Raw genomic sequence first — 13,425 nt, 5'->3', positions numbered from 1 at the left:
TTACGTAAGATCGGTGTTTGGTTGCATGCTAAGCAAGTATTATTTGATGTGAATTTATTTGTATCATCCAAGTTGGCCTGAATCACAAGGATTTTCTATTTAGCAATACCAAAATAGAATTTTGGGTTTTTTAATTATTTGTAATGAGATTATGTTTTGGTGGAAATTGATCCTTATATTTTATCAATAGGACAGTATATGTGAAAGGAGTCTGAAATTACTAAAAATCCAGACGTTAGATGCCTTCATCCATTCCTCCTCCACCTTAGGCACAATACCTTAACGAATTTGTAATAGTGCTCTGCCATGCAACACCATCATGAGTTATGCCAATTTGCACAATTTGGGAAGTTCTCTAATTTGATCAGTTGTGCAGACTTTCTTATATTATGTGGTTAAAAATAAATATTAGCAAACTGATCCAGGTGGTAGAAACCCTGAAACATTGAGGGATTATAATCTCATTTTGCATCAGAATCCCTAGAGATTTGTTTTCTTAGCAAGGAAGCGTCAAATTATTGTAGCATAGTTCACAACACTTGATAAAGTATGGTTTCAGGTAACTGGAACATTATCTTTGAGTTACACAGTTTATAACTGATTGCTAGCTTTCAGCAATGAATACTTGGGAAGAATAGACCTTTGAAATAAGGCATTTAAAAAAGGCTGCAATGGTAATAGCACTTTATAATTTAATTGTAACCTTTCCTGTGGATTGTGTCACCTTAAAATACCTAACATGCCAGTGATGTTTATGATGACTATTTGGCATATGTTAGAGTGAGCACAGAGAACCTTAATGGCAAGTTATATAGTCTCATAAAGTTCAAAGAGCAATTTATTTTTATTGTATTTTGCTTTGTGAGGATTATTTTCTTTGTAAAGTAGTAAAAATCGGTAAATGCCTTGACATTGAAATTTATATAGGTTGCTTAATATAAGAAACAGTAATTTTAATCAAAATAGCAATAGAGTTAGGAAAAAAAACGAGCTCATAAGGGAAGGCTCTCATCTCTGTCACTAGCCCAAAGTAATTCAGGTTGCCAAGTAAGATTGGCATTGATCTTAAAAAACAAAACAAAGCAAAACTATTTTATCACTGAAAATGTTATTCTACTGTTTATGAAATGTCATTCCCAGACCACTATGCCTTGAAATAAAAATTTGATCTTAACCAAATCCCAAAAATAAGTGAGTTGCTTCTTATTATTTACCTAGGTATAACAGAAATTACTTTTTTCTTAAAAAGGCAATAAACAGACAAAAGAGTAAAAGAATCACATTATAGAAAGAAAAATAGTGTGCAGATGTATTCTTGGCCTTCAGTTATAAAATGGGAATCTGTATTGCTTTATTGTTATTAGGATTTTCTAAATATTTTAGAAAACTCCTAATTCTTAATTTTCCGTGATGGAACAGATTAATGAATTTTCTAAATAATCCTTATTTACTATCTTAGATTGTTATTTAGGTCATCTTCCTCATTGATTGTTTAATTACATCAGTTAAGAACTGAGAAGCTGCATGTGCAGCGGCTCATGCCTGTAGTCCCAGCTCCTCAGGAGGCTGAAGCAGGAGGATGGCTTGAGCTCAGGAGTTTAAGAGTTTGAGACCAGCCTGGGCAACATAGTGAGACTTTGTCTTAAAAAACAAAACAAACAAACAAAAAAAAAACCCACCAAAAAATGGCATAGGGATAATCTCTAAAATAGTGGCTTGAACACATTAGAGATTATTTTCCTCACATGGTAAGAATTCTTGAGGTACCATGCAGACTTCAGGATGTCCACAGAGACCAAGATTCCCTTATCTTTCTACTTAGGGTTAATGTGTACTTACTACCTTGTGGTCGCAGTATGCATCTCTGTCTATAGTGACTTTCATTTATATCTCGTTGATCTCATTGATCAGTCCTCTGTCAAATGCATATAAATGAATAGTTCTGAAAACTGCTACTCCAACCATTAGTTTAACTCTTTAAATATAGAAATGACTAAATCTCCTGTCTTCAAATAAAGTTGTGAAGTTCAGCATTTTCAGTTGGGCACATGGGTGCCCTGAAATAAATTGGACTTCAAAAAATAAGGAAGAAATAGAACACAGATATTTGGTAGGAAATTAGTGATATTTGCCATGGTATCTAATTAGTAACTAAATGGATAAGCTCAATCTTTAGTTATTTTCTGACTCCTGTGAAGACAAAGAGTAATAGAATAATGAAAACGAATAACTCTTTTTTTTTTTTTTCTTGAGACGGAGTCTCGCTCTGTTGCCCAGGCTACAGTGAGTGCCGTGGCGTTAGCCTAGCTCACAGCAACCTCAAACTCCTGGGCTTAAACGGTCCTACTGCCTCAGCCTCCCGAGTAGCTGGGACTACAGGCATGTGCCACCATACCCGGCTAATTTTTTATATATATATATATTTTAGTTGGCCAGATAATTTTTCTATTTTTAGTAGAGGCGGGGTCTCGCTCTTGCTCAGGCTGCTCTCAAACTCCTGAGCTCAAGCAATCCACCCGCCTGGGCCTCCCAGAGTGCTAGGATTACAGGCATGAGCCACCGTGCCCGGCCTCGAATAACTCTTTAATCAAGAGGTTTTTTGAAAACAAGACATTCTGTTATTTCACATGAGTCTTTTAAAAAAAATTTTGGTAAGGGCACTTAATGTGAGATCTACTCTCTTAAATTTTTAAGTGTATAATACATTATTGTTGATTATAGGCACAATGTTGTTGTAGATCTCTAGAGCTTATTCAGATTGCTTGACTGAAATTTAATACTGATTAGTAACTCCCCGTTTCCCCCTTGCCCCAGCCCCTGATAAATTACCATTCTACTCTTTGACTCTATGGATTTGACTATTTTAGATACCTCATATAAATGGAGTCATACAGCATTTGTCTTTCTGTGGCTAGCTTATTTCACGTTGTCACATGTTGCAGAATTTCTTTTTTAAGGATGAATAGTGTTCCATTGTATGTATATACCACATTTTGTTTTTCCATTTATCTGTTAATAAACATTTAGGGTTATTTTTACATCTTAGCTATTGTAAACAGTGCTGCAGTGAACATCGGAGTACTAATATCTCTGTGAGATTCTGATTTTAGTTCTTTTGGATAAATGCCCAGAAGTGGGATTGCTGGATCACATGGTACTTGTGGTTTTAATTTTTTGAGGAATTGGCATACCATTTTCCATAGTGTCTGCACCATTTGGCATGCCCACCAACAATGTGTAGGGGTTCCAATTTCTCACATCCTCACCAGCCTTTGTTGTTGTTTGTTTTTTTTAATAATAGCTAACCTGACAAGATGTGAGGTGATAATCTCATTGTGGTTTTGATTTGCATTTCTCGTGATAATTGTAACATTGAACATTTTTCCTACATCTGTTGGCCATTTGTATGTCTTCTTTGAAGAAATGTCTATTCAAGTTCTTAATTGCATTATTAGTTTTTTACTGTAGAGTTCTAGGAGTTCCTTGTATCTTTTGGAGGTTAATCCCTTCTCAGACATATGGTTTGCAAATGTTTTTTCCCATTCTGTGGGTTGTCTTTTTACCCTCTTGGTTTTATCTGCTGTGAAGAAACATTGTAGTTTGGTATGTCATCCTGCTTGTCTATTTTTGCTTTTGTTGCCTGTGCTTTTGGTGTCACATCCATGAAACTGTTGCCAACACCAGTGTTGTCACGTTTTTCCTCCATTTTCATCTAAGAGTTTTATAGTTTCAGTATTTTATTTTTGCCTTTAATCCATTTTGAGTTTGTTTTTGTGTATGGTGTAAGGGTCCTATTTTAATCTTTTGCATGTGGATATCCAGTTTTCCCAGCAGCATTGGTTGAAGAGACTATTCTTTCCTCATTGCATATTCTTAGCACCCTTTTTGAAGATCGGTTGACTATATAAATGTGGGTTTATTTCTGGGCTCTCTGTTGTGTTCCATTGGTCCGTATGTTTGTCTTAATGGCAGTACCATACTGTTTTGATCACTACAGCTTTGTAATGTAGTTTGAAATCAGAACGTGTGATGCCTCCGGCTTTGTCTTTCTCAAGGTTGATTTAGCTAATCGTGGTCTTTTGTTATATAATATGAATTTTAGAATGTTTTTCTATTTTTGTAAAAAGTGCCATTAGGATTTTTTTTTAGTTCCAAATAAATAGCCTAAGAACCATTAGAATTTTGGTAGGGATTGCATTGAATCTGTAGATCGCAAATAAGTCTTATTTTTAAAAAATACAAAATAGTTACAAATTGTCCTCTTTGTGGGTACCTCTTTTGAATAATAGGAGTACCAAAAATTATTCTGTATATTCAGTGGATTCCACTTGTTATTATCTATCCTGGAGAAACATTGCGTATGCATGCATAAGATGTGGTTAAGAATGTTCATTTGCACATTATATCGGCAGTAGCAAAAACCTGGAAGTGACCTATATGCCCTTCAGTAAAAGGAACCAGTCTGAGGAACTGTGGTATTTTCATATTGTAAAATACTATGTAGGTCTTAAAAGGAATGTATTACAACAACAACAACAACAACAACAACAAAATGGTTAGTCCAACAAGACATTGTAAAATGAAGAAAATCAAGTTGCAGAGCAGTGTATACAATGTAGAATTAAAACCCTTAATGTAGAATAACTGTAGCAAAGGAGTTTTTAATAAAAATCAATATATGAAATAGTTATAAAGTTTTAATTTCTGAAATTTTATTAACATATGGTTATTGTTTAGGGTTCTCGATGCTCTTCTGATGCCAATATGCTTGGAGAGATGATGTTTGGCTCAGTAGCAATGAGCTACAAAGGATCTACCTTAAAAATTCATCAGATTCGGTGAGGGGTTTTCTGACTTTTTTTTAATGAATCCATTTTTAGATACTCAATTTTTTTGAAGAAGGGAGAATTTCATATGGTCTTTACTCAGATTAAGCATGTCAGATACTCAGTTTATGATGTCCTATGATTTTAATGCTACTTCATGGCTCTTTTAACTATGCTGTGAAATCTCTGTGACTTATAAATTTTATTCATAATAAATCAAAACAAGCACTATGTTTTAGCTTTGGTCTCTCTCTGACCTCTCTTCTGTTGTAGTTCCCCGCCGCAGCTCATGCTCAGCAAAGTGTTCACTGCCCGGACTGGCAGCAGCGTCTGCGGGAGTCTCAACACGTAAGTGCTTTTGGATGCAGGGGAACAGTGGATTATTTTAGATACGCAAAGCGTAAAAACTAACTGCTTTTAGAATTCCAGCACAAATTCAGATTTTCTAGTTTCCCTTAAGTTCAAATGTTCTTGGAGACCAGATTTCATTCTTAATTGAGTTTAATTGAAAACGGGAGATGTGGTTTCTGTTTCTTTAATTGCTAGAAGCTGTATCTGAAAGTAGAGTGTTGAATGCATTTCCATTTTAGGAGGATGGGCTGATTTTCAGGTTTGCGGTGCTGTGCTGAGTTGGCGTCTGCAGGGGTGTGCTCTTCAGTTTTCAGATTCCTTGCAGAGTTAACCTTGCAGACAGGCGTGGCCTAGGTCAGCCATATGGGTATTGCACATTATATTATATATATAAAATACATATATGTTTAAATAATAGCCACAGAAGTATTACAAGCTGTTAATGCCAAGAATAAAATAGAGAAGCTGAAACAAGGGCAAACCTGGTTTCAGGATCCTGGGCTGCCTGCCAGAGCCGGGTGGGTGGGTGCTGGGGCTGGGGCTGGGTAGGAGCACACAAGACGGACGGCACAGCACCCACGTCAGAGCAGGGCTCCCTGGCCAGCCAGAGTCCCTCAGGGCAACCCAGGGTCAGATAGCAGGAGGCCACAGGGAGCCTACTCTAGACCACAGAAATTCTCTTGAACCTCCATTACTTGTTAATGCCTTAAACTTCTCTTCTGAGGAGTTTTCTTAGGTAAGTTTCTAATACGTATAGCTCTTTTTTGCTTTTCTTTTAGGAAAGAAGGAAAGGGGGAGATGTTCTTTAAAATGTTACGGATGCTTAAAAAATATCTTGATGCCAAAAATACTAATTCTTGAAAGTTTAATACTAAAATAGAAATAGAGATTTGACATATTAGAATCATTGATTTTTAGCTATCATCTCCTCAGTTTCTTCATCTTTTCTAAGTTCTAACTGATAATTCCTAAAATCTCTAGAAAGGACACTGCACTAAAAGCATAAAGTTATTTCATTTTTGTTATCCTGAAAGATTCACTAAAAGAAGTAATATAGCTCGCTTTTAATGTGTTAACTGAAGTTAGTTTTTGGATATTTGGTTGATGATTATTCTCCCCCCTCCTCTTTCTCCTCTCCCCCCTTCCCCTCCTCCAGATGTTCAGAAAATATTTTCAGATCCAAAATATGAGGGGAAATCCTGCTTGTAATTTAAATCAGGATCAGCAGCTTTCTTCTTTAAAGGGCCAGTTAGTAACTGGTTTTGGCTTTGTGAGCCAGACAGCGTGTCACGGTTCCTCAGCTCTGCTGTCGCCGTGTCAGAGCAGCCCTAGACAGCTCGGAAGGGGACAGGCCTGGCTGCGTCCCAGGGAAACTTCATTTGCAAAGGAGGCAGCAGGCCAGGTCTGGTGCTCAGGTCGTAGTTTGCCAATCTGATTTAGATGATTACATTGGTTAGTGCATAGTGCAAGTAGGGAAAACTGTTTTGTACTTAAAATTTCACTGGAATGCAAAAGAATTGCCATTAAATTATAAAATGAATTTGGGATAATTTATTTTTTTCTCCCCTTCCATAGGCTACAAGACAGTCTTGAATTTATCAATCAAGACAGTAATACATTAAAGGCTGATAACACAGTTATTAATGGACTACTTGGTAATATAGGTAAATGGTTCCTCTGATTTTATAAATTTAAAAAATGTTAACAGTATAACAAGAGTTTGAAGTTATTTTTAAAAAATGCATATCTGTTATAATACCAGAGAATTTCAATTACTATAATTGTAAAAGCCATTTAAATTGTAATTATGTATAACATATTATTTGAAAACATACTTTTAATACATTTGAAAATAATATTTATTTTGTATCTGAAAAAAGAGAACTGCCGAAGATATATCTAATTTGTCTTCATTGTTTTTTGTTTTTAAATTTGATGCATCTTTGAAAGGTTCTGTCATGAATGTGAAAAGTCCTGACTAGTTCTCTTGACTATTTCAGATAAGGAAGACTGATATAACACCTTTTCTAGCCTCTCTTCCCTAACCATAAAAGTAATTTTAAAATGGTGCACATTTTTGTGATCTGTAATTTAGATGAGTTGATATTCAAATTTGATGTTCCTTAAAAGATTTATTAGAATTACAGCTTATTTAGTAATTTGGTTGGCTAATCGTTGTTATATAAGGTCAACATTTTAAACTGACAAACTGTTCCTACAGTTTCTGGTCATGTGTTCTAGGAGGCTCAGCTAAATGCTTGCAGACAGCATTTCCAGTACACAGAGAACTGTAATAGCACAGGGAGTGAACACCAGTTAGAGTACTATGAATATTTCTCCCATTGCCCATTTAGTAATAACTTTCATTTATAATTAATTTTAATAAAAATTTGTTATATGTATTAGTAGAAAACAGTTTTTTCTTTTAACTTGAGCAGTATAACATTCTGTTAATTTTTTAAATAATTTGTGTTTACTCAAATGAGCAGTCATTTATTAAATACCTACTACTGTGGGCTAGTCACAATATTAGGCATGTACTTTATAATGTGTGTGTATTTTGTAGAAAAATAAAAGTTCTGGTTTTTCTTAACTCAGTTGATTGCTTCATTGATTTTAACAAATCACATTTTAAAAATGTGACAGAATCCTTTTTCTTTATAATTTGATACTTTTCAAAGCTCCAGGGGCTTATTAAAAGCTGTTCTTTTTAATAATACAAGTCCCTTATCACTTATAAAGGTAAATTACACTAAAGAGGCTAGATATACGCATCCTTTGTTTTAATATAGAGTGGAAAATTAATTCATTTAACAAACCACAGACTTTAAATAATGAGCAGCTTTTGCTTGCTCACTCTTAATTATGAATCAAGGATATTTGAGCACCATGTCTTATTTTCTTTAAATTTCCAATCAGTTGATCAGTAAGTACTTACTCAGCACCTGTAATATGCCAAGCACTCTGCTAGGCCCTGAGGATACAGTAGTGAACTGGACACAGTTCCTGCCTCAGTGGATTTAAATTAGTGGAAGTCAGAAAAGTAATACAACAATTACTTTATACTATAGTGAATTCTTGGACAGAGTTAAAAGCAGGGTATAGTAAAAATGAAAAGAAGCACCTAATTCAGTCCTGGGTAATCAAGGAAGGCTTCCTTGAAGATGGGAGGCCTCAGCTTGAGGGATTAGTCAGACAGTTGGGGAAAGAAATGTTCTAGGAAGAGACAGTAGTATGTATTAGTGCACAGACCTAGCGGCAGGAGATCATACAGTATGGAAAGAATGTGAATAAATCAGTGAGGATGGAGCACAGAGTATAGGAGTAAAGGAAATGAAAGAATTGAGCAAGAGTTCAGGTGACAAAGGGCATTGGGGGCCGCCGTGAGGAAGTTTGATTTAGGCTTTGTGCAGTTAGATACCAGTGAAGGTATGTTAGTTTGGGTCCTCCACCTGTTTTTTGACAAGTGCCAAGATAGGACTAAACATGCAAGGATATTATTGGGACGATGACAGCGTGAAAGAAAATGAGGAGAGATCTGGGACAGGCTGAGAGACCCATCCAGCTGTGGCCAGGTCTGACCCTGAGTGACGGACAGAGGGCTGGAAGATTCACTGGAAGCGTCCAGCCTGCCATGTAGTTCAGAGGAGCTTTGGTGAGGCCACTGGGAAGTCTTCGAGTCAGAGTTCTTCAGAAGTGTCCCATGTTTCCCCAAAATGGGCCTGCCTTCGTGTACCTGCTGTGTTTAGCCGTTGGCTGGCAGTAGCCTGTCAGCCATATGACCCTGCACAGATGTGGCAGTGGATTTCAGAACACAGCAGTGTGGTCAGGTTAGATTTATATCTGCAAAACAATATTCTAACTGCCGTGGGAATGGATTCAAGTGAGCAGGTGGGGTTGAGAAAAGGCCTGTAAGAGAAGGCTGCTCGTGGCAGTCCGGGTAGCAGACGGTGGTGGCCTGGAGGAAGGCTGTGTCAGTGGGGAGACAGAGTTGTTGGGAGATGCATTAAGGGAAAATAGAGTGGGCAGGATTAGCTGATTAGATAGAAGAGGTGAGGGAGAAGGGGGAATCGAGTTTGGCACTTTGCTGTCTGTGAGATTGCATGGAGAGTGGTGTCATTCACTGAGAGGAACAGAAGAAATCGGATTTGATGATTTTAGGTTTAGCCACGTTTAGAAGTATTAGGAAATCCAAGTGAAGATATCCATTATAGTTAGTCAGATAGATAGGTATAGCTACTTTAACATAAAAACTGATGAACATTTAATAATTTAAAAACAATAGAAGTTTTGTCTCCCTCGTATAAAGTACAAAAGGTTGTTCCTCATTGGTGAACAGTTTTTCTCTGAGCAGTGTTTTAGAGGTCCAGTCTCCTTCCTTCTTTGTGTTCTACCGTCTACAACATGTGGGCTTCCAAGGTTGTGCTCAGCTGCATCAAGCCCACGGAAAGGGATGACTGTGGGAGAAGGCATGTCCTCTTTACAGCCAGCCTGAAAGTGACGCCTGTCACTTTTGCTCATATTCTGTTGGGGGTAGCTTAATCATACGTCCCCACCTACATTTAAGAATATTTGAGAAATGCGGTCCTTGGCTGGGCGGCTGCTTCCCGGAGACGACTTCCTGTTATGGAAAGAGGAGCACAGGGCTTTTGTTGGGGGGTTAGCCGTGTCTGCCAGGGATGCGAGACTCCTTAGCACATAAATGATAATTAAAAGTATAGGAACAGATGAAGTGACCTAGGAAATGTAAACAGTGAGAAGGAAAGACTGTTGAAGAAAGAACCCTGGGAAATGCCGCCTTTAAAGAAGGGGCAGGAGAAGTAGCACACAAAGGAGACTGAGGAAAATAACCTACAGAGTGTGCTATGGGAACTGAAGGAGCGAAGTTCACAGTGTGATACAGTCAGTAGCAAATCCTGCTACAAGGTAGCAGAAGGCGGTGTGGGCAGCACGGAGAAACAGGAAGCCTGTCCGTGGCCGAGACGGGCAGTTGCGTGGGGAGAACAGAAGCCAGAGCTGAGAAGAGACTCAGCTCAATCTTTTGTCCAAGATGCAAGCAGTGGTTCTCAAACTTTTTGGTATCAGGACCCCTTTCCTCGCTTAGAAATTATTAGGGACTTCAAAGAACTTTTGTTTATGTGGGTTACATTTATTGAGGTATACTGTATTAGGAATTAAAACTGAAAATTTAAAACTACTTAGGAATTTAAAAGGAACACTAATAATCCCTTTCATGTTAACATAAATAACATATTTTGTGAAATAACTATTTTCCAAGGCGCAAAATAAAAGGTAAAAAGAGTGGCAATTTTTACCTTTTTGCAAGTCTCCTTAATGTCTGGCTTAATAGAGGACAGCTGGATTCTCATATCTGCTTCTGTATTTAGTCTTTTGTGATAGTTATTTTGACTGAGATGTGTTAAGAAACTCGTGATTCACAGAGATACATAGTTGGAAGATGGAAAACTTCACAGACCCCTGAAAGAGTCTTAGGGACCCTCAGGGGTCCTTGGACCACATTTTGAGAACTGAACTATAGGATTAACTATGTGGGAAAAAGGTGGAAGAGATTCGACTGATTTTAAATGTTGGTGGAAAAAGGAAGTTATAAAGAGGAAGAAATTCAAGATAGAGGGGATAATTGGTAGAGGGAGGTTTTTGAAGGAGAATGAGGGAGGGGTCTTAGAATTAACTTTGGAAGAGAGAGAAGGACCTCTCAGGATTTTATACTAAGTCCCTAGCACATCTTGAATAACATTATCTATTATTACTGCTTAGGCAGGAAGGAGACAAAGATGGGTGAGAATTTGAGTAAGTTTGGAGGTGGGATGGTAGGAAAAAGAGGGTCCCAATATGATAAATTCTTCTGTGTTGTATGCACATATATGCACATGCATTTTATAGGAAACAAAGTCATATGCTGAGAGTAAGGAAGAGGTGAGAGTAAGGAAGGAGTTTAATGAAATACATAAATTTTGAAGTAACTAGAGAATGTAAGCGAGGGAAAATTGAAGAAAGAGATGACCATTGAGACATGAAAGGATTGCTACACATGCACTCTAATTATAGAAGTTCTTGTTACAGAAAAGTAATATCTGTTAGCAATTTGAAAAATACAGTGTCACTTTTTAAAAGAGAAAGCCCCCTATTCTACCCTCGGTAAACCCCTCCATGGCTGTTTAGACTATCTTGATTAAGCATAACTAACAGGTACTCTAGCTGCTTGCTTCCAAGCTATAATGTTCCTTTTGGGTGCTGTCACCTTCTCTCGGTCAGGTGTGTGGCAGCCACGTCTCTCGGACAGCTGGGAGTGTGGCCTTGACAGGCCGCACCGGCTTTGCTGCTTCCGCAGTGGCTGACTGGGTCTGGGAACCGTGGTTCTGTCATTACTTTGTAACTTACCATTAGATTAGAAAAAACAATTTTTAATTTGTCAGTAAGATATTTTTTCTGTTTTTGCTCCTTGTTTTATGTTGTGTGCCAAGTGCTTTGGTGGTTTTCTCCTTAGTGCAATTGCAGGAGAATACTGTAATCTTAAAACTGACTTTTTAAAAGGTGGATTTATCTGCAGATACTAAGTTATATAAATAACGTTATTGTGCTTTTTTGAATCTTAAAAACATTGTTCTAGATTAGAAATGGTTGAACATTTAAAGTACTTTTTACCTTGTATAGCAGAAGCTTATTTCTATTAATCATATATGGATTTATTAATAAATAGGCATGAAATTGTTGTTTGACATAAACCGAAGGAGGACCATCCTATTTCTAAAAAGGGAAGCCAGCTTGAATTATTCTTACTTGGTTTAAAAGTTCTCACCCATATCTGTTGGTCTGCTCTTGTGCCGCCTTAGCTCGCCTTTTTTCCCTGAGGCATCATGGCTTCTCTAACAGTCCTCTTTCCTGTGTATTTTGCGTTTCTGCCATGTAGGTCTTTCACAGTTCTGCAGCCCCAGGCGGGCATTCTCTGAGCAGGGTCCGCTCCGCCTGATCAGGAGCGCCTCTTTCTTTGCAGGTTTGCCATGTGCTGTGTGGGTAGACTAGTCCGCGTGCCCCCGTGGCTAGAATCTGTAGTCAAGCTATGGAAACAAGAGAGTAGGTGGACGCAGCTGGGGAGGGTGCAATTAAGAAACCGTTTCTCAGGAAGTACAAAAACTGAATTCCTTTCTATTGAATGTATTCCTGAAGTTTCCAGAAACTGAATTATCAGTAGAATTGACATTTTCGTGAAATTTCGGTTTGTCATTTATCTCATTATGTCATAATGATTTTAACTTTAGAATCCCAAACCAAAATTTAGTCTGAACACTGTTTTTTATAATACCACTTGGAATTTTTATTGTGACACTGTCTTGTTTCCATGGCTGAGTAGCTTTTGTACTGTAGTTCACCAATTGCAGAGAGTATCCAATCTTGTTATTATTGTAAAATTTCTGATCTACACTGTTCCGTAAGAACAGTTTTCTTGGAGCTAAAATTTAGATGAACAAGCATCATTATAATGCTCTAGAAAAGGCATATATGAGCATATTTGTTTAATATCACTAAATTGATGGTTGTAGAGTGTGTTTCATGCGTGTGTATCCAGGACTGTAATCGTATTCCATGTTCTCACACACTTCAGGAGGTTACCCAGCACTGTAACCTTCTAATGGGAATTATCAGAATGTGAACAAATTTACTCGTCATTGTTCTTAGATTGGTATCGGTTTAGACCTTGTTTTAATTAATATTTATTTTCCCTGTAAATAATAGATATGAACAATGCATACTTATTACAGAAAATTTGGAAAATATGAAAAATAGGCAAAGAATAAATATTAGCCATCTTGTGAGCCAGAAATACTCCTTTTTTATTTTTTAAACAATATTGGGATCATACTATTCAGAGAAATTTCTCAAACTTTTTATGATGGGAGGATTTTGAAACTCACATTGATATAGGCAAAATCAGTAGAGTGAACCATGATGGACCCATCACTTGGCCCCAGGAAACTATCATTCATGCTATTCAGTAGCTTGCTTTTTTCATTTAATAGTGTATTGAGAATATCTTTGTGTCATTGAATATGCTTTTAAAATAATGACTTTTAGTCACCCCTTGCTTCTTTAGATACTATGTCATGGGTTATTTTCATACTGTATGTCAAATTTTTAGATAGCCTCAAAGCTTGTTCAACTGAGTAATAGCTCTTGGTGCTGGGTTGGTGCCATGCTACTGGAAGAAAATAAGGGAATGCAATGAGAT

General features: G+C 37.2%; 1 protein-coding gene across 3 annotated transcripts in view; it reads left to right on the top strand.

Moving 5' to 3' along the window:
- Positions 1-13,425, top strand: part of FNIP1 (folliculin interacting protein 1) — a 106,719-nt gene that overhangs the window by 57,822 nt on the left and 35,472 nt on the right. For 2 of the 3 annotated variants that reach the window (XM_045550729.1, XM_045550731.1), the window contains exons 4-7: positions 4,738-4,838; positions 5,100-5,174; positions 6,753-6,841; positions 12,109-12,192. In XM_045550729.1, the coding sequence (XP_045406685.1) occupies positions 4,738-4,838; positions 5,100-5,174; positions 6,753-6,841; positions 12,109-12,192 (349 nt within the window). The remainder of the gene's footprint in view (positions 1-4,737; positions 4,839-5,099; positions 5,175-6,752; positions 6,842-12,108; positions 12,193-13,425) is intronic. The other variant, XM_045550730.1, reaches the window with a different exon arrangement.

This window comes from Lemur catta, chromosome 5 (genome assembly GCF_020740605.2).
Source record: "Lemur catta isolate mLemCat1 chromosome 5, mLemCat1.pri, whole genome shotgun sequence".
Taxonomy (NCBI): Eukaryota; Metazoa; Chordata; class Mammalia; order Primates; family Lemuridae; genus Lemur; species Lemur catta.
The sequence above is the reverse complement of the archived record's forward strand: the minus strand, read 5'-3'. Positions and strand labels throughout refer to the sequence as shown.